The sequence below is a fragment of the Dermacentor silvarum genome, chromosome 3 (assembly GCF_013339745.2).
Source record: "Dermacentor silvarum isolate Dsil-2018 chromosome 3, BIME_Dsil_1.4, whole genome shotgun sequence".
NCBI classification, from domain to species: domain Eukaryota; kingdom Metazoa; phylum Arthropoda; class Arachnida; order Ixodida; family Ixodidae; genus Dermacentor; species Dermacentor silvarum.
In genome coordinates, this window is record NC_051156.1 from 85,531,677 (window position 1) to 85,552,085 (window position 20,409).

Genomic DNA, 20,409 nt, shown 5'->3' on the forward strand with positions numbered 1-20,409 from the left:
TATATGGTGATTGTAAAGGAGGAAAGAGACGCTTAATTCTGCAGCCTTTAAGGGAGCACGGCGCAAAACGCGCGTTTGTTCTCCGCCGTGCGTTCATTTCCCGTGAAAGCGCGCGTCCATCGCGCCCTTTCACTCGCACATACAGCGTTCGGCGGCGCGCGGCGACGATTTCAGCTCCATTGACGTCATACGGAACCTCACGGCGACGGCGACGACGACGGCGACGGCGACGCCGACGGCAGAAATCTGCTTTGGAGTGTCCATATAATTGCTATCGCAATAAAAAGTGGTCGCAGTTTCACCTGAAAGGCGAAGCATCAATTGCGATAGCAAATTTGTAGAGAGCTATACAGAGTAATGATAATAGCTTGATCAGCTGTATAAACTTGGACATGCAGCAGCACCGGCAACACGCAGAACTAATGTCGACGCTGTCGGCGTTTTGCCAGCGTTCACACAAAATGCGTGCGGCGTTGCTGACTGTTGCCGGAGCCTCTGATATAAATAGGCACTGAGTGCCGCAGCTAAACGTCACCTCCCTTCCCCCCCCCCCCCCCGGCCTTTCGCGCGTCGGAAGAAGGCGTGTTTGCTCTACATATATGGTGATTTTAAAGGAGGAAAGAGACGCCTACTTCTGCAGCCCTTAAGGAAGCACGGCGCAGAACGCGCGTTTGCTCTCCGCCGTGGGTTCACTCCCCGTGAAAGAGCGCGTCCCTCGCGCCCTTTCACTCGCACATACAGCGTTCGGCGGCGCGCGGCGACGATTTCATCTCTATTGACGTCATACGGAACCTCACGGCAACGGCGACGGCAGAAATCTGCTGTGGAGTGTCCATATAATTGCTATCGCAATAAAACGTTAACTTAGGCGCGCTCGCGGGCGCCAGCCAACTCGTAGGGCCGTCCGTCACCCGCACGGCGGCCTTCTCAGCGTGCCATGCGCAGAGCGTGCAGCCGGCTGGGAGAGGTTATCGAGGAGGAAAGTGCGGGAGTGGAGAAGAGTTTTACTACTTTCTATATTAAGGGGCTTTATAGGCTTTTAGCGCTTGCATGTAGGCTCACTATAGGCTTTGGTATTGCGGCGCCATCTAGAAGCGATGGCTCACACTACTTCATCTGCATCAGTGAAAGGCAGAGTGAGGAATCCTGTCTGTGCATGAGAGTCGCTGGCCGCTGGTGGGGAGGGCGAGGGGGCCGCGACGCGGAGAGCCGCGATGAGACGGGAGAGAGGAGGACACCGGAGGATATGGCCTCACGTCGCGCATGCGTTGCGCCTCCTGGCAATCGCGTAGACGATTGCATCTGCGCCTCCAAGGGGAGGCCGGGTACCCCAAACAAATGGCGCAGAAAGCCAGCTTGCCAATTTCAACCCCTGTAACGTTGGTTGCGTTCAAATGTGCATTGCATTGCAGAGCTCCTCGTTCTGGGCATCCTTGAGCCAGATGAGAAGGTGCGCGAGAACACTGCCTCGTAAGCTTGCTGTATATAGATTACAACAGGGCACGTAGGAACTGCTGCAGGTTTTATTGAGATTGTTCGGTAATGCACTGAAATGGAATTCAATATTGTAACGATAGCATTGCTATGAAGGGGGCGTATAGTACAATGCTCAGAACTGCTAACGAACAGGCACGATTGTCTAACAATTGCAACGTGTACGCTACTAAACGCGCCATTGTATGCAGCGCCTTCAGAGGTATCCCTCCGCAGCGGTTGTCGGTGCAACTTCACCACGCCTTACTGGGCGTGGCTCCGGTGTTTTGTGTCTGAGTACATTAACTGGCTGATTTGAGTCAAATAATGTATTAGTGAGTTATGGTAGTGTAAGCGAAGTCACTGCATTCTACTGGTGCTAACGTATGGGGCCGAAACTTGGAGGCTAACAAAGCAGCCCGAGAACAAGTTAAGGACCGCACAAAGAGCGATGGAACGAAAAATGTTAGGCCTGACGTTAAGAGACAAGAAGAGAGCGATGTGGATCAGAGACGTACAAAACTGGGATAGTCGATATTTTAATGGACATTAAGAGGGAAAAAAATCAAGCTGGGCAGGCCATGTAATGCGTAGGATGGATAAACGGTGGGCCATTAGAGTTACTGAATGGCTGCTGTGTCCTTGCTCACCCAAAACGACTCAAAACTCCTTCCTTAATTGTGTTTGTACAGCATTCAAGGGACCCGCGGACCCGTAGGAGACGCAGGCCGCTGCACCAATCGCCTATTCAGGCCAATCAGGCAAGTCGTCGTGCTCCAATAGGGGCCAGAGTTTTCGCAACCACGCAGACATGGTCGTGACAACACACTTTGAACAACAAATTTGGCCATGCCTAATGAATCTTTCCCCCGCCTCCCCCCCCCCTCCCCCGTTACAGCCGAGCGTGGAGCGACCGCGCTACACGTGCACACACTCGTTCAAACCCGTTTCGGGTTTCCTCAAGGTCGGCCGCGGCATACGTTCTTCGCGACAATATTACGAACAGGGATAGCCGATATTCTAGTTGATATTAAGCGGAAAAAGTGGAGCTGGGCAGGCCATGTAATGCGTTGGATGAATAACCGGTGGACCATTTGGGTTACGGAATGGATACCAAGAGAAGGGAAGCGCAGTCGAGAACGGCAGAAAACTCGGTGGGGTGATGAAGTTCGGAAATTTGCAGGCGCAAGTTGGAATACGCTAGCGCAAGACATTGGACAAGACATCTCCCTGTAATCTATCTCCAAGACATTGGAGATAGATTACAGGGAGATGCCTTCGTCCTGCAGTGGACATAAAAATATGATGATGATGATGATGATGATGATGATGATGATGATGATGATGAAGCGCAGTACCGTATTATAGCATTTAGAGAAAAATTCCTTTGCATACAAGTCACAAATGTTAGTACACCCGTCGTGGTGGCTTCGCTTAGTGACTGTGGCGTTCCGCTGCTGATAATGACGTCACGGGTTCGATTCCCGCCCGCGGTGGCAGTATCTTCATGGGAGCAAGGTGGAAATTACGCTCGTGTAACAGGCTTAAGTGCGCGCTTGAAGAACCACAGGTGGTAAAAAAATAATTCGGAGGCCCCCACAGCACCTTCTATCATAGCCCCAGTGTTTCTTATGGACGTTAAACTTAATGAATAAATAAACCGATCAATCAAGCAAGCAAGCAATTAATCAATCTATGAAGCAAGTGTCTATATTTTTCTCCTTTTCTAACCGTCGAACTTCAAGCAACATCCGCGTTTCTCATTCGCCTCAATCGCGGTCCAAAATTACTTCAATACATATTTGACGATCATCATATTCTAAACAGCAGTAAAATAATGTTTACCTGCTCTCGTGTCGCTCCTTTATAGGGCCGCTCTGGGCAACTTTCGCGTGAAGCCTGGAATCTGCAAGGAACAAGACCGCTCACAGTAAACACGCAATGAAGACACCCTGTATTAGACGCGTGCCAATGCCTGGGAAGTCGAATCAAATCAATATAATGCCGAATTCAGTCGAAGTACCACTGAAATGTAAGCGCTTAATGGAATGCAGCCTTCGCCGATTCACGCGATGACGATTGTCTGTAGTGGCGGGTAAGCATTTGATGTTGTAGTCAATCCGATCTGTGTTGTACGTGTGCAGTTGACTGCGGCGGTCAACATTGCCCATAAAAGTTGTTTTCCGCGAGTGTAAGTGCGTAACGTGTCCTTTAATGCACGGTGTAGCTATTGGTTGTGACGGCAGCTAATTGAACCACTGTCGCGAGTACTGGTGTCACTCGTCGTGCAGTATTGGCGAAGGTCGCCCCGAAATACTTCGCATACTAGTTACACATCGCGTAGACCGCATACTAGTTATATTAATATCTTCAATATATGCTTAACAGTCGTTAAACATATCATATGTACCATCGTGCACAAAACTTTAAAATTGCATTTCCTCTCATTTTTTTTTTTTGCAGTGACCACCCAGTCTCTAATTGGGACATGAACAGCATCGGTCGACAATGCATTTGATCGCACCATTTCATTTTGAGTTAAATTTCTAGAGTAAAGTCTATGGAAAACACGGGGAATGCGGGAGCTGGAAATTCAAGACGATGAGCAACACGAGCACAAGGTAAGAGCAGGAACCAACGTGTTGGCTCCTGCTCTTGCCTTGTTCTCGTTAAGTCCACTTGTCGAAACGTTGGCTTCTCCTCTTACCTTATTCTCATGTTGCTCATAGAAAAAAGTCTGACATGCAATATATATATATATATATATATATATATATATATATATATATCGCACAAATCATGACCTCCTTAGTTTTCCTCGCTACTGTGCATTCAAGAAAGTCTGATAGTTAGCGAGTACGACTTGATGTTAAAGTAGCGGGCTCTGCAGACAGAAACCAATTTCGCCCGGAAGGCGGAGCATCGATTGCGATGCCAAATTGGTAGACAGCTGTACGAAGTAAGGATAGTAGCTTTATCGGCCATGTAAACTTGTAAACATTCGCTTACTAACTAAATTAACAAGCATGGTGTCACGCGCGCACAAGCAAACATGAACACATCTCTCGATGACCGCGCACACTCGCTGTCAAAATGCTGGAGTGAGAAAGCGCGGCTGCAGCTGCGACCGAATGGACCTTTGTGCTGCCTCTCGCTTCAACGCGAACTAATCGGTGAGAACACAGCGCACACGAATCCATCAGCACTCGGTGCACTCTGTCACCATCGCAGATCACTTACAAGATAGGGCCCGCGAAGCCGCGCCATACGCAGCCGCCGTTGGAGTAGAACAACTCCCCCCCCCCTCCAGCGCCTCGCGCGCGACGGAAGACAGCGCGCTTCCTCCCCGCTTTCCTCCTTTGTGCGCGTGAAATTCAGCCACCATTGTCAGCTCACCTTCACACGCCTTCACTCGCACATACGGCGCGCGGCGACGTTGTTATCGCTCTGGAACTCTATACTGAACGTCGCGGCGACGGCAGCAATGCGCCTGGAGTGTCCATGTAATTACGATCGCAATAATGTCTTAGCTAACACCCCTAATTTCAACCACAGCAACGTAAATTTTAATAAAGTTACTAATAATTTGAAGCAATGGGGCGCAGAGAGATTTTTAACGCAGCTTTCCATGCCCTGCATCCTTTCTCCCTGGCTACTCAGTAACTTTGAATGAAACAAACATTTAATTTCAATACTTTTTGTATTTAATTTCAATACAACAATTTTTTCAGCACATAACGTAGCACGTCCTTTCACTGCACAGAACGCTATTGCCTACATGTGCATTCACCGCTAGTTTCATCAGGATCTCATACTACAGAACAGAGTTAAAGTGCCCTATGCTCTTTACACGTCATGACAGCTCAGTGGCTATGATGTTATGGCGCCGAGCATGACGTCACGGGTTCGATCCCGGCCCCGGCTGCTGAACTCCGGTGGAGGCGCAATGCAAAGGCGCTCGTATACTTAGATTTAGGTGCACGTTCCAGAAGCCCAGGTGTTAGAAATTAATTCGCAGTCCCCCACTACGGCGTGCCTTGTAATCATACCGTTGGTTTTGGCACGTCAAACCAAAAGCATTACGCACTAGAATGAATTTGCACTTTTTTCTCATTACTACAACTTTTTTCCCAAATGTAGGGTACTATAATATAGCAGATGATATATAATTAAATGCGGTACACGTTTACCCTTTCTCGGCAGAGTCAGCGATGGTGGTTGTCTGAGGCCCTTCCCGTTGAAGAGCATTCGCTGCCGAAGAGCTGGCACGGGCATGGACAGAGTGCTCTGAAACAATTGAGCGTTTCGACCACAGCGTTCTTACTTCTTTCTTTTTTTGTTTTGTTTTGTTTTATTGCACCCGGAAGACCACAGGCGTTAAAAAGTTTCAAGCAGTATAAGAGTATGCATAGAGAGCGGCTACACACTGCCTACGCGGAGAACTCGGTCATTATTTGTACGTTGTGGCCTCGAACATCTGTGAATAATAAATGTGTGGAAGCGTAGACTGTTGGGCAAGTTGGTGCATCATGTAGTGTCGTCCACTTCGTCTCTTGCTGCCCGCAATTCCGTTTAACGACACTACTAAAAGTGTGGTCACCTTTAAAAAATACAGAGCCCTTCTCCTGTCGAGAAAATGGAGGTAAGCGAAGCTTGTGGCAAGACGACGCTGTCGCAGGCGTTCCGCTTCGTTTGCCCGTAACTCAGGGTCGGCGGCTCTTCGCTGACGTGTCCCCTGGGCTTCGGAAGCCCTCACGCTAAAATCGGACGGCCCAAGCTTCGCTTAAACCCATTTTCTCAACAGGAGAAGGGCTGGTGATTTTCTCTCTTTGGGTCCCACGTGTGACTAGCGTAGTTCAAGGGCGCGTTACAGGTCCCGAGCCCACAGGACTACGTGCCATTGAGCTTGGACCCTTTCTGCACTATCACCAAGATCGGCCCACTTTTCAACGTGACACCACCACCACTTACACCACCGCCACTAACACCACCACCACCGACAGTTGTGAGCTTATAAAGCTCCGCCTAAAAATCACCGCCCAAGCACTCCGTACAGATCGTTAACCAGCGAAGCTGAAACGCGCGGCCCCGTTGTTTATCACTGGGTTAATCCCGACGGGTCTTTCTCAATTATTGGGTACGTCTGTGTTTCTTAATGAGGTTACACGCAGGTTCGGCTGCGACGGAGAGAGACGGAGAGCCCCCTCCGAAGCTCTCCGGGAGGGGGGGGGGGGGGAGGTCACGGCAATACCGAATCCTACGCCCCCCCCCCCCCCTCCCTGACACTGTCGTGACCAGAGTTCTCTCACCCACATCATTTGAGGTTTCTATTGAGTTGGCTCTACCTTTTCACGTCAGGTTTTAATGTGGCTACAAGCTTACGGCATCATAGTAGGCGCGAACGAGCACGGCTTTTAGTTTATACTTTCGCTTTATTTCTGCAAATCCTGACGATAGGAGGACCACGGCCGCTGGATAAAAAAAGGATCGCTGGATAAAAAAAAGGTGCGGCCTGCCGCGTCGGGCGCGTTGCAATGGGAGCGAATGTGGCAGCCGTAGTTGCATTGTCGGCCGCTTGGCTGGGCCGAACGGCGCTAGCCATCGGAGATGGAAAGCGTCGGCTTGCACGCGCGACGGCGTTCCAAGCGCGTTCCTGAAGCATTTGCAATGCCGATGCCAGACAACAGCCCCCGACGTGTGGCGCCGCGGCGGATCACACCATTTTCGATGCACGCGGCAGGCCACACCTTTTTTTTTTTATCCAGCGGCCGTGGGAGGACAAACGCGTAAGAAGCACCAGCACCCGCTACCGTCCTCCGTATTTTTTCACTTAAAGCTTTTCTCTTTTTTTCATTTCTGCTGTGAAAACCAAAAACAGGCAAAGGACAAAGTGTATTATATTTTTTAAAGAGAAGGTGGTAGTCAACTACCAATCATTTCTAATGGTACGGATAGCCTATGCCACGAGAACGAATATGTTGTATGTTCACCTGGCTTCAAATTGCTTTGCGTGCTTTTTAACAGCGGAGTTGTTTAAGCTCTTCGTTGCGCCGCGTAGCGCAGACCAAAAATCTTGGCCGATCCAGGAGATAGTGCAGAAAGGTTCCAAGTTCAATGGCATAGACCCCTGTAAACTAGCGAAGCTGTTTAAGCTCGACAATGGTTCGTCGAGTGTACGCCGCAAAAACCTCCGCCTGGCGATGACGTCTCCATTCGTCGCCTAGCAACGCTTCGCCCCAGCTGCGCCGACCACGCCGAGCCTCGCCGCAGCTGCGTGAGCCGTGACGTCTTCGCGCGCATCGCTTCGCCTTAGCTTAGCTAAGGCATTACGTCACCGCGTAGTGCGGAGTGGTAGCCACGGCTGCGCGGAGGCGGAGCTAAGCCGTGACGTCACTGCGCCGACCCACGGGACATAAAGCTCCGCGTCGCCGCCGCAGCGACACAAAAGCCGTGCCGTTTCCGAGCCGAGCACATCGCCGCGAAGATGGAGCAGCCGAAGAAGAGCGTCACTCCCGAAGAAGAGGAAGCGCGGCGCGAAAGCCACCGTGCCGCTACTCGAGAGCGAGTGAGACGACTTCGGTACGATCCCGAGTATCGCGCCGCTGAAGCGGCGGCGAAACATCGGCGATTCGCAGAAGATCCGGAGTTACGGGCCCGCGAAACAGAGCAAAAGCGTTTGAGCGTCCAGAAGCGTCCGGATACTTTAATGACCGAGTGTTCGTTGCTCCTTGGGCTGTCGATGATTCCGGGGTGATCTTGCGCAAAACGTGGCGAGTCTCGAAGCACAACCTCGCAAAAACTTGGCCGAACCGAGTTAAAGCTACGTGGGGTCGCCAGCTTTGTTGTTTGCCCAGTCTTCGCACCACTAGTGTGAAGCTGCCCCGAATTTTTTGACGCAGAGTCTTTGGAGGTGAGTGATATGAGTCTCAGTATTGCTTCTCTTTCCAGTAGGCAATGCTAGCGACTCACGACAAAAAATAACTCTTCTAATAATTTACAACATTTACTAGGGATGGAAATATCGCAAAATCAGACAACGAAAACTTCCCGCCTATGCTAGATGCCTGCAAACAAGACCTCTTGCTCGCGTGCGTATCTAGGCATAACTGCGAGTCGGCCTAGTTGGAACAGATTCATTTTCTGAAATTTTTGCGCGCAAACAAACAGGGACGAAGAAAAGGATACGCAAGGACGAGCGCACAAGGACGAACACAAGGAAAGCGCTCGTCCTTGTGTCTCCTTTTCTTCGTCCCTGTTTGTTTGCGCGCAAAAATTTAAGAAAATGTATCTAGGCAGTCTAGCGTGCGTGCCGCACATGCGCCATCCAGTGGGACCGCACGAAAGCAGCAATATTTCTGAGAATATATGTACGCGGCCGTCTTTTTGAGGAATAGCGGCCCAATTTACTCAAACTGAGACGTCGTATACAGCTAGTTGGCTCGGCTTGCTATATCTCTGTAAAGTGGTGGCTCTGGTTTTGTTTGCTGGTACATATAAAGGGAGTGTAGCAACTATCATGCACCAAGAATTAAATATATGCAAATGCCACGTAGCTGGATAGAACCAAGGTAATGTTGTTTGTCGTCGCTTCCAGATACTCAGCTTATTGTTTGCATTCCGCCTAATGATATAATTTGTCTTAATTGTTCAACTTCTCAATATTATAGTTAGATGAAAAGTGTCAATGAGAAAATTGTAGGGCAACACGAAGAGCTTCCGATGCAGCTTTCTTTTTCATTTATTTATCTATTTATTTATTACGAATACTGTCATCCCTGTACAGGGCTTTTACAGGACCACTGAAATGGAAGGCTATTTGTGAGTTAGTGTATTAGTTTTTTATTGCTTCTATGCTACAAATGTAGTAGTAAAGCTAATGCTTCTTTGTCTATGCACGCGACAGCAATTCGTCTCTTACATGGAGCCTTTCGAATGCTATCCCAAAGGGCTGCACCGTGCGCACATCTCGGAGGCAACAGTAAATAGTAAGCTCTCGAAATGCAGGAGCGGTGATGGAAGGCGGGAATGGATAATTACGAATAAGCGAATACAAGCAAAAGAAAAATACTAAGAGCAACGCGTTGCTTACGACGCGTCTTCGACTGTCAAGTCATCGACGCCCGTGCGAAGAGAACAGTGATCCAAACACAAGTAGTACGAGTCTGGGCAGTAAAAAAATCACCACCCCTGCCACTCCGCGAAGATGGCCGAACAGCGAAGCTGTGTTAGTACACCGAGTGCTACGTGTACATGTTTTGCACGTGATGCTATTGCGTAGACACAAGTACACACAGATCTACAACAGGAAGTTACAGCACATTGAAAAGTTGCGAGGCGAGAAAAGGCACCGACTTCCGACGCTACCAGACGAGTGTCCAGTTCTCTGGTCGAAACCTACCGAGCCGCCGCCAGAGGCATCGGCTGCATCGGAGGCACCATGCGCCTTCGGTGCGAACACGGGGAAACGCGGACGGCGTCAGCAGCAGCTCTGCGCGTTGCGATTTATCCGAAAGGGCGCGCCGCACAGAAACGCCTTCCTTTATCGCCTCTCCTCCTCGCGACCAGCGCGGCCTCTCATTGTTCACCTCCTCCTCCAGCGCGCATCTCCTCTGCTGGTCACGTGACCAGCCCTCCCCCGCCGCTGCTCTCAATCTCTCCTGGTCACGTGACCTGTGTGACGCCGGACAGACGGTGAAAGGTCGACTAAGAACAGCTCCGCTGGTAATATTGTTACGTAGGAACATGCAGAGAAGCTATATACAAGTATATTTACAAACAAATATGCCTCACTTGGCCAATAGGCAAATGCCCGAGCTAGCCTCGAATCGTCGTCGTCGTCTTCCTACTGCTCGCCTCTTCGTCATCGTAAATGTTGGTCGGTTGCACTACCCCCGGCGCCAAAAGTGCCGTCCCGGAGCAACTAAAGGCCGCACTCGGAAGCAGTGTAGTAGGCCTTGAGCCTACTGACGTGCGCGACATCATTGGATGCCGAGTAGAGGGAGAGCTCGAACTGACAGGAGAAATTTAGTACGTCACCGGCGTCACGCGGTAGGGCCCCATGTATCGCAAAAGGAGTTTCTCGGAAAGTCCGACGTGACGAGAGGGCGACCACAGGAGCACAAGCGCACCAGACGAAAACTGTACGTCACGGTGGCGGGCTTTGTACAGACGCTGCTAAGTGGTTTGCGAGGCCGTCAGTCGAGTACGGGCAAGCTGGCGTGTATGGTCGGCGAGGGCAATGGCATCGTGCGCATACTCGCTTGTTGAGGTCACAGCACGAGGAAGTGCAGTATCAAGGGGCAAAGTCGCTTCGCGACCGTACAGTAGATAAAATGGAGGAAATCCGGCGGTGTCATGCCGAGAATTATAAGCAAATGTGACGTAAGGAAGGGCAATGTCCCAGTCGTGGTGGCTCTTGGACACGTACTTACATGGACAGCATATCTGTAAAGTATGGTTTAACCGCTCCGTCAGTCCATTGGTTTGAGGATGGTATGACGTAGTCAGCTTGTGTTGAGTGAAGCAGGAACGCACAATGTCGGCGATAACTTTCGATAGGAAGTTACGACCACGGTCAGTAAGCAGCTGTCTCGGGGCGCCATGAAGCAAGATAACGTCACGCAAGAGACAGTCACCGACGTCAGTGGCGCAACTGGTCGGGAGAGCCCGCATGATGGCGTATCCTGTGGCAATGCCTGCCCATTTGTTCCCAGATGTTGACATGGGAAAGAGGCCTAGGAGGTATAATCCAACACGAAAGAACGGTTCCACATAATAAACACCAGTAGTTTCACAGGGACGGTAATCGCCTAGAGACGACCGGCAGGTAGCACCTGAGCGTTTTCCAACGATGGCAGGGATCGCAGGCAGCAACATTGCTTCGGACGGAGCGAGCGAGACCGGGCCAATAGAAGCGGCGGCGGACGCGGTCGTACGTGCGAGTTACCCCAAGGTGTCCTGCAGTGGGTGCGTCATGGATCTCAAAGAGCAAAGTCCGTCGTAGATGTTTGAACACGACAAGAAGCTCAGATCCACCAGGGAGGAAGTTTCTTCGGTACAGAATGCCGCCCTGGAGGACATGTCGGCGAACGGAGGCATCGGTAGGTGTAGAGTGCAGACACTCGATGAGTGCTCGCAGCGATAGGTCCCGGTACTGCTCATCGGCGATGTTATCGAAGACAGACAAAGAGAAAATGCCGTTGGTGGTACTAATGTCGCGTCGTCAGTCTCCTCGACCGGATAGCGAGACAGGCAATCAGCGTCCCTATGCAGACGGACAGAGTTGTAGATGACAGAATACCGATATTCTTGGAGGCGTAACGTCCAGCAACCAAGTCTTCCTGTAAGATCTTTCAGTGAGCACATGTACCAACAAAGCGGGTGATGGTCTGTTACAACGGAAAAGGGTCTGCCATATAAGTATGGGTGGAACTTCGCAACCACCGAAACTAGGGTCATACACTCACGCTCAGTGATGGAATAGTTGCGCTCAGAGGGTAGAGGAGCCTGCTGGCGTAAGCGACAACACGCTCGTTGCCGCGCTGGCGTTGTGCTATAGTATTGCACCAATTCCGTGGCCGCTGGCATCAATGTGGACTTCGGTAGGCGCAGAAGGATCGAAATGGGCCAGAACGGGCGAGAACGCTGAGGCCTCGTTATCGCCCCACTGGAAAGGGGTGTCAAGCTTCAAAAGCTTGGTTAGTGGTCGTGACATGTCCCGTAACGTTACCAATAAGGGACGACGTGGTTTCACCAAGTAACACCCGTACACACGATACCCCGCGTTTTGCGTATAGTTGAGACTGCTCGCGCATGTGAACTTCGCCTTCCCGTTCCATATGCTGTAATGGTGACCGCTGCAGGTAAACTTTCGAAGACGCCTAGTGAACAACTCCTCGCTGTCCTGTGCACGTCTACTCACTACTCCTTAGTGACAAATAACAAGCGGCCAAAAACTTAGCAGGCCCGGTAATAGACATAAACATAATCGGTTGGCAACTTGTAATTGACCAGCAAAGTTACTTACAATAAAGCCCTGAACACACCTACGCAGCACAACACATACAAGATCAACCGTTAGTCGGCAGACTACAGAAGTTTATCCAACTTTATCGAAAGTGCACAAGCCTATACGAATTCGTGCAGCACGGTTCTTCGAAACATGCTACAGGTCTACCGCAAAAACTCGCAATGTTTCACGAATAAGGCACTGCACCCTGGCAATATTACTGCCTCCACGTGACGTCCTCGTGTTATGAGCTCTCTTTACAGCCGGGAAAAAAACGCGTGATACCGCCATTTCTCTACTTGCCTGATGCGCTTGATCTAATACTTGCCTGTCCACTTACAAAAACACAGTGCTCCTGCCCTTCACTGCTGAAAGTGAGCCGAGTCAGCTAAAATCAACTCACAGCTTAATAACTTGCTCTGCTAATGTAAATGATGGAGAAATTGCAAAATAATAACTCGTCCTTTCGAGCTAAAATACTATATCTGGCTGAGCCGTGAAATCAGGATAACACATAGAATTTGCCCTAGGCATTCAGGTTTCATCCTGAAACCACTAACACAAAGACAGGTCTGTGCGGAATCGAAGCCGTTTTAAACACGGAATACCGCTTGAGGCAAGAGAAATCACCATCATCATCAGCCTATTTTTATGTCCACTGCGGGACGAAGGCCTCTCCCTGCGATCTCCAATAAACACTGTCTTGTGCTAGCTGATTCCAACTTGCGCCTGCAAATTTCCTAACTTCATCACCCCACCTAGTTTTCTGCCGTCCTCGACTGCGCTTCCCTTCCCTTGGTATCCATTCTGTAACCCTAATGGTCCACCGGTTATCCATCCTACGCATTACATGGCCTGCCCAGCTCCATTTTTTTTCTTTTTATGTCGATTAGAATATCGTTTATCCCCGTTTGCTCTCTGATCCACACCGTTCTCTTCCTGTCTCTTAAAGTTAGGCCTAGTATTTTTTGTTACATCGCCCTTTGTGCGGTCCTTAACTTGTTCTCGAGCGTCTTTGTTAACGTCCAAGTTTCTGACCGCCCCTATATTAGCACCGGTAGAATGCAATGATTGTGCACTTTTCTTTTCAAAGACATTGGTAAGCTCCCAGTCGGGATTTGGCAATGCCTGCCGTATATACTCCAACCCAATTTTATTCTTCTGTAAATTTTCTTCTCGTGATTAGGCTCTCCTGTGAGTAATTGACTTAGATAAACGTACTCCTTAAGCGAATGTAGATGCTGACTGGCGATCCTGAAATCTTGTTCCCCTGCCAGGCTATTGAACATTATCTTTGTTTTCTGCGTATTAATCTTCAACCCCACTCTTAAACTTTCTCGGTTAAGTTCCTCAATGATTTGTTGTAATTCATCCCCATTGTTGCTGAACAGGGCAATGTCATCTGCAAACCGAAGGTTGCTGAGATATTCGCTGTTGATGCTCACTCCTAAGTCTTCCCAGTCTAGGAGCTTCAATACATCTAAGCATGCAGTGAATAGCATGTGAGAGATTGTGTCTCCCTGCCTGACCCCTTTCTTGATAGGTAATTTTCTACTTTTCTTGTGGAGAATAAATGTAGCTGTGGAATATGTGTAGACATTTCCCATGATATTCACGTATGCTTCCTGTACTCCTTGATTACGCAATGCCTCTATGACTACTGCTATCTCTACTGAATCAAATTCATTCTCATAATCTATGAAAGCCATATAGAGGGGTTTATTGTACTCCCCAAATTTCTCGATTACCTGATTGATGACATGGATGTGATCCATTGTAGAATATCCCTTCCTGCAGCCAGCCTGTTCTCTTGGTTGATTGAAGTCAAGTGTTGCTCTGTTTCTATTAGAAATTATTTTGGTGAATATTGTATACAATACTGAAAGCAAGCTAATTGGCCTACACTTTTTCGATTCTATAACGTCTCCCTTCTTATGGATTAGTGTAATGTTGGCATTCTTCCAGTTCTCTGGCACACTTGAAGTCATGAGGCATTGCGTATAAAGGGCCGCAAGATTTTCAAGCATGATATCTCCTCCACCTTTAATTAAATCAACTGTTATTCCATCTTCTCCAGTACGTTTTCTCCGGGTCATGTGTTGTAAGGCCCTTCTAACGCCATCGCTAGTTATAGAAGGAGCTTCTCTATCCTGTTCATCACTACTTCGAATGAACGTAGCTTGGCTGCTCTGGGTACGGTACAGGTCAGTATACAATTCTTCCGCTGCTTTTTCTAGTCATCGAAACTGCAGATGATATTGCCTGCTTATCTTTCAGTGAATACATCTGGCCTTGTCCTATGCCAAGTTTTCTTCTCACCGATTTCATGCTGCTCCCATTTGTTACGGCTTCCTCAATTTTTCCCACGCTATAATTTCGAATATCCCTTACTTTCTTCTTGTTGATAAGTTTTAACAGTTCAGCGAATTCTATCGGATCTCTCGAGTTGAACACGTTCATGCTTTGTCGTTTCTTTATTAGGTCCTTTGTTACTTGGAAGAGCTTACTTACTGGTTGCCTTGGTGCCTTATCTCCCACTTCAACTGTTGCTTCTGAGATCAGCCTGGTCACGGTTTCCTTCATTACTTCTATGTTATCTTAATCTTTCTCTTTTAAAGCTGCATATTTGTTTGCGAGTAGCAGCCTGAATATGTCTGCTTTTACCCTTACTGCATCTAGGTTGGCCTGTTTCTTCTTTATTAATTTTACTCTTTCTCTCTTCAAACTGAGAGAAATCCTAAACCTCATTAACCTATGGTAACTGCGCTTTACCTTACCTAACACTTTTACATCCCTCACTATGTTGGGCTCGGCCGAGAGTAGGAAATCTATTTCATTTCTTGTTTCTCCATAAGGGCTTTTCCAGGTCTACTTCCTGTTGCTACGGTTGTTAAAGAAAGTATTCATTAAACGGAGCATATTCCTTACCGCGAATTCTACCAACATCTCTCCTCTAGTGTTCCTAGAATTGAGGCCGTATTTTTCAATTGCTTGTTCACCAGCCTCCTTGTTCCCCACTTTTGCATTGAAGTCAACCATGACTACAGTATACTGAGTTTGCAAGTTTTCTCATCGCTAATTCAACATCTTCATAAAACTGTTCTATTTCTTCATCATCGTGACTGGAGGTTGGGGAGTAGGCTTGTACTACCTTTATTCTATACCTCCTACTCAGTTTTATTACGACGACTGCTCCCTTCCCATTATTGTTGTAGAATTCATCAATGTTGCCCGCTATGTCATTGTGGATTAGAGATCCTACCCCATATTCTCTCTTATCTGGAAGACCTCTGTAGCAGAGTACGTGGCCGTTAGTCAGCACTGTATAAGCCTCACCAGTTTTTCTAACCTCACTAATGCCAATAATATCCCAGGCAATACCTGATCATTCTTCAAATAGCCCTGCTAAGCTAGCCTCACTCGAGAGGGTTCGCGTGTTGAACGTTGCCAGGTTCAGTTTCCAGTGGCGGCCTGTCCAGACCCACATATTCTTAGCACTCTCTGTCGCGTCGCATGACTGACCGCCACCTTAGTCAGGTGCTCCGCAGCCTCTGGCTACTGAGGGCCATGGGTTAATTGCAGGAGTCATGAGGGAGGTAGTGGCCGAGTCCCGCTCCAGGGAGGCCAATTCCCGTTCTGGTGAGGGAGCACGTGCCTTTGTTGAAGCTTAGTGGGCCTTCCTAATTTGGTAGCACCTGGACTAATATAGCCCCACTGGCTCTCAGCAATATTTTTGCCGGTATCAGGCGCCACTCCAAGCCTGAAAATGTAGTGGACTGGAGGAGGATTCGAACCTACGACCTTCAGATTAGAATCCCGGTGTTCTATCTCAGCTCCACGCCACCACGAAGAGAAATAAGCGAACCTTATTGATTGTGTATGATTTTGAGTAGACTGCTGTTAGCTCGGCTCTCTTTCAGAGGCGAAGGATAGGCACACGGCATTTTTTTGTGGGTGCAGCTTGTTTTTTTTTTAGGTTGTCGCCGACCATACGCTGCTTATTCGTGCTCCCGTATCGTCTCTGTACATCCGTACCTGCGGAAAGCGCAGCGGCGACGCCCTGACCGCCTCCGAGTAAGGCCTGGACAGGCGCAGGGGTGAGCTGGGTCCGTCGGGTAGCACGCCGATGCCTGCGGCCTGTGGCGCTGCCCCCTCGCGATAGAGCAGCGAGTGACGGGGGTGACCACGGGCCGTGATGGGCTCCTCCATTTGGGACAGCTTTCGCTCCAGGGTGGTGCTCGTCTGTGCGTTATTCAGTGGGGTGATTCAGTGAATTCAGTGAATTGGCGATCTCTCCGCAGCAAAACCCCACGTATCCCAGTGGCCCGAAACATTTCCCATTCGCGAATGCCAAGCAGAGGCAATCACTTTGAGGAAATCTTCGATGGAGGCCATACGTTAACGCGTACAGCGGGCGTGTTCTGGCATCGCTACACTGTCAAAAACTGGGTTGATCTCTATGACAGCACTATCCTAAATAAAAGTAGCAAGTTACTAGAAGACTAAAAACGGCCCGCAGAACCAGTTAAAGGAAGTTCAAGACACGCTAAAGCAGTTGATTGATTAGAGCAATTAAGGACGTCATAGCCGCATATAGGCCAGTGAGCGACGGCGGGGGACGTTGAAAATTCACTTAAAAAGAATGTCGCTGTTTCGCCCGAGAGGGGAAGCATCAATTGCGATAGCAAATTAGTAGAGAGCTATTCGGAGTAGGGATAGCAGTCTTTATCGGCTGCATAAACTTGGACACATTCGCTTACTAACTGAATTAACAAGCGCGGTGTCAGCGCGCACAAGCAAACATGAATAGTGACACGTATACATGTTTATGTTTCACCGGTGGCCGCTTTCAACCGGCTAACAAATGTTAAACGTTATCGCTCGGCGCAGGACGCGCCTGTATCGGAAGTTTCTAGAACGTTATCGATGCTTCTTTCCATTGCCTGTTTTCACCGACGCTTATGCTATCTGATTGCATGACTGACGCGAATTGTCTAGAACTTTCTGGAAGACACGCGGGCATCAGGGATTAATCTAGAACCTTCGATGACTCAGGTATAAAAGCCGACGCGTTTCGCCGCTGATCAGATTTTCGACGATCGCCGACTGTGTTCGCCGCTATCGTTGTGCTTTGAGTGTACCTTGATTTTGTGGGCACAGGTTCGCCCAATAAACAACCAGTTTCGTCGTACACAGTTTTACGACTGTTTTCTTCAGCGTCACTACTACGTGACATCTGGTGGAGGTGCTAGTGCGTTCATGCAGCGAACGCCCCCGCAAAGCCGCGATCCAAGCCCGAAACCGGAGGACAACGCCAACGTCACCAAGGACCAGCGAGCTAGCCGTAGGCAGCAAGGACTTCTGCCGGAGTACGGACTTCTTCCCGAGAAGACCACAGCGATCAAGGCCAAGTCAACGACCTCAATGGCAGCCCCAGCGTCCCCCATCCTGCTGCAACAACCTCGGGAGCCCCCGACCTTCCGTGGATCATCGGCTGAAGACCCTGAAACCTGGCTGGAGACATACGAGCGGACCGCGACTTTCAACAAATGGAGCGACGACGACAAGCTACGCCATGTCTATTTTTCGTTGGATGACGCTGCTCGGACCTGGTTTGAGAACAGAGAGACCACCCTGGCTACATGGGACCTCTTTCGTGAAAACTTCGTGAGGACCTTCACGAGTGTCGTACGAAAGGAGAGGGCAGAGGTTCTCCTAGAAACCAGAGTGCAATTGCCGAACGAGAACATCGCGATCTTCACGGAGGAGATGACTCGCCTCTTCCGCCACGCCGACCCCGACATGTCTGAAGAAAAGAAAGTTCGGTTCTTGATGCGGGGTGTCAAAGACCAACTATTCGCCGGATTGATGCGCAACCCGCCCAAGACTGTCGCCGAATTTCTTTCCGAGGCTACAACGATCGAGAAGACGCTTGAAATGCGCGTCAGGCAATACAACCGCCGTGCCCTGACCAACTACGCCGACGCTCAAGCGCTAGGCGCCGACGACCTGCGCGAGACCATCAGAGCGGTCGTTCGCGAGGAGCTGCATAAGCTCTTTCCCCGGTCGCAGCCTCACGTGGCATCTATCGCCGACGTCGTCAAAGACGAACTTCAGCGCTCACTTGGAGTTCCCGATGTGCAGCCACAATCGCCGCAACCCCAGCCGGAAGCGCTGACCTACGCCGCCGTCGCCCGTCGTCAAGGCCCCCCTCCGCGCTCGCGCCAGGGCCCCGTAACGACGCAGTTCCGTCGTCCACCGCCGCCGCCGCCAGCACGCCCGCCCGTCGCCCAGCGCAGCTACCAGAGGAAGACGGACATTTGGCGCGCTCCCGACCACCGCCCGCTCTGCTATCACTGCGGGGAAGCCGGCCATGTCTACCGCCGATGCCCATACCGCGAAATGGGCCTACGAGGGTTCCCCGTCAACGCGCCGCGTCCCGATCGAGGTGAACGACCGCGCGACATCGCCGACTACCTCGCCGGAGCCCAGTGGCAACCACGACGATCCTCACGCTCGCCGTCACCAGGCCGCTACATCTCGCCGCATCGCCGTCAGTACAACGGTCCCACCCGGGGCCGATCTCCCAGCCCTTACCCGGGAAACTAAAGGCAGCAACCGATGGAGGTGCGGTTGCTGTACGACGCAATGCCGAAGATCCTCCGACGCCGCCGACGACGACGATTCGCGATTCATCACGACGACATATCAGCACGCCGCCTAGCAACAGCCTTGACAACACTTCGCCGCCGAAAGAAGACCTTCCGACGCGACGTAGCAGCAGCAGAGCAAGCCGACGCAGCCGTGATCCGACGCCACGAATTAACCGCAACGCCAGACGCCGGTCTACCGATCTAGACGTGCTCATCGATGGCCATAACGTCACCGCTCTCGTCGACACTGGAGCCGACTATTCCGTCTTCAGTGGCCCGTTCGCCGCCAAGTTGAAGAAGGTGAAAACAGCCTGGCAAGGACCCGATATCCGGACAGCGGGAGGCCACCTAATAACGCCGACTGGAATCTGCACAGCGCGAGTCACGGTAAACAACCGCACTTACCCGGCGAGCTTCGTAATCCTGCAGCACTGCTCCAGGGATGTCATCCTAGGCATGGACTTTCTAAATCAACACGGTGCAGTCATCGACTTAAGGTCCAAGTCGATAACGCTTTCAACGCACAACGCGATACCACCGGATACAAGCATAAGTTACCATGCCTTGAATGTGCTTGAAGAACAAGTCACCGTTCCGCCTCGCTCCAGCGTAATGATTTCCGTCGGTACCGTAGTGCCTGTAGACATGGAGGGCGTCATCGAGAGCGATCATCACTTACTGCTCGACCGTGAAATTTGCGTCGCTAGAGGCATAGCTGAGCTACGTGCAGGGAAAGCAAGGGTGATGCTCACGAACTTCAGCCCCGAATACAAGCACATTAACAAAGGCACCACGGTCGCCTACATCGACGAAATAGTACAAGCCAGCAGTGCGTTCGCCTTCACGGATTCCAGTGCACCTGCAACGACGACTATAGTACCTGAACCAACTTTCGACGTCAATCAGAACCTTCCCAGGCACAAGAAAAACAACTAAAGGCTCTGCTCCTGCAATACGAGGACTGCTTCTCGTCGTCGTCAAAAGTTCGACAAACCCCGGTCGCCAAGCACCGCATCATAACCGACGAAGATGTCCGGCCACTCCGTCAGAGCCCGTACCGAGTTTCGGCGCGCGAACGCGAGGCCATAAGGCAACAAGTCGACGAAATGCTACGCGACGACATCATCCAGCCGTCGAAGAGTCCGTGGGCGTCCCCCGTGGTGTTAGTGAAGAAGAAGGATGGAACCCTACGTTTCTGCGTCGATTATCGTCGCCTCAACAAGATCACGAAGAAGGACGTATACCCCCTCCCACGGATTGACGACGCCTTGGATC

General features: G+C 50.3%; 1 protein-coding gene across 4 annotated transcripts in view; it reads right to left on the bottom strand.

Moving 5' to 3' along the window:
• LOC119445555 (uncharacterized) overlaps positions 1-20,409 on the bottom strand; it is a 535,946-nt gene that overhangs the window by 37,235 nt on the left and 478,302 nt on the right. For 3 of the 4 annotated variants that reach the window (XM_049663401.1, XM_037709823.2, XM_037709822.2), the window contains exons 6-8: positions 16,517-16,723; positions 5,664-5,760; positions 3,319-3,379 (exon numbers count right to left, since the gene is read on the bottom strand). In XM_049663401.1, coding sequence (XP_049519358.1) covers positions 3,319-3,379; positions 5,664-5,760; positions 16,517-16,723 — 365 coding nt within the window. The remainder of the gene's footprint in view (positions 1-3,318; positions 3,380-5,663; positions 5,761-16,516; positions 16,724-20,409) is intronic. The other variant, XM_049663402.1, reaches the window with a different exon arrangement.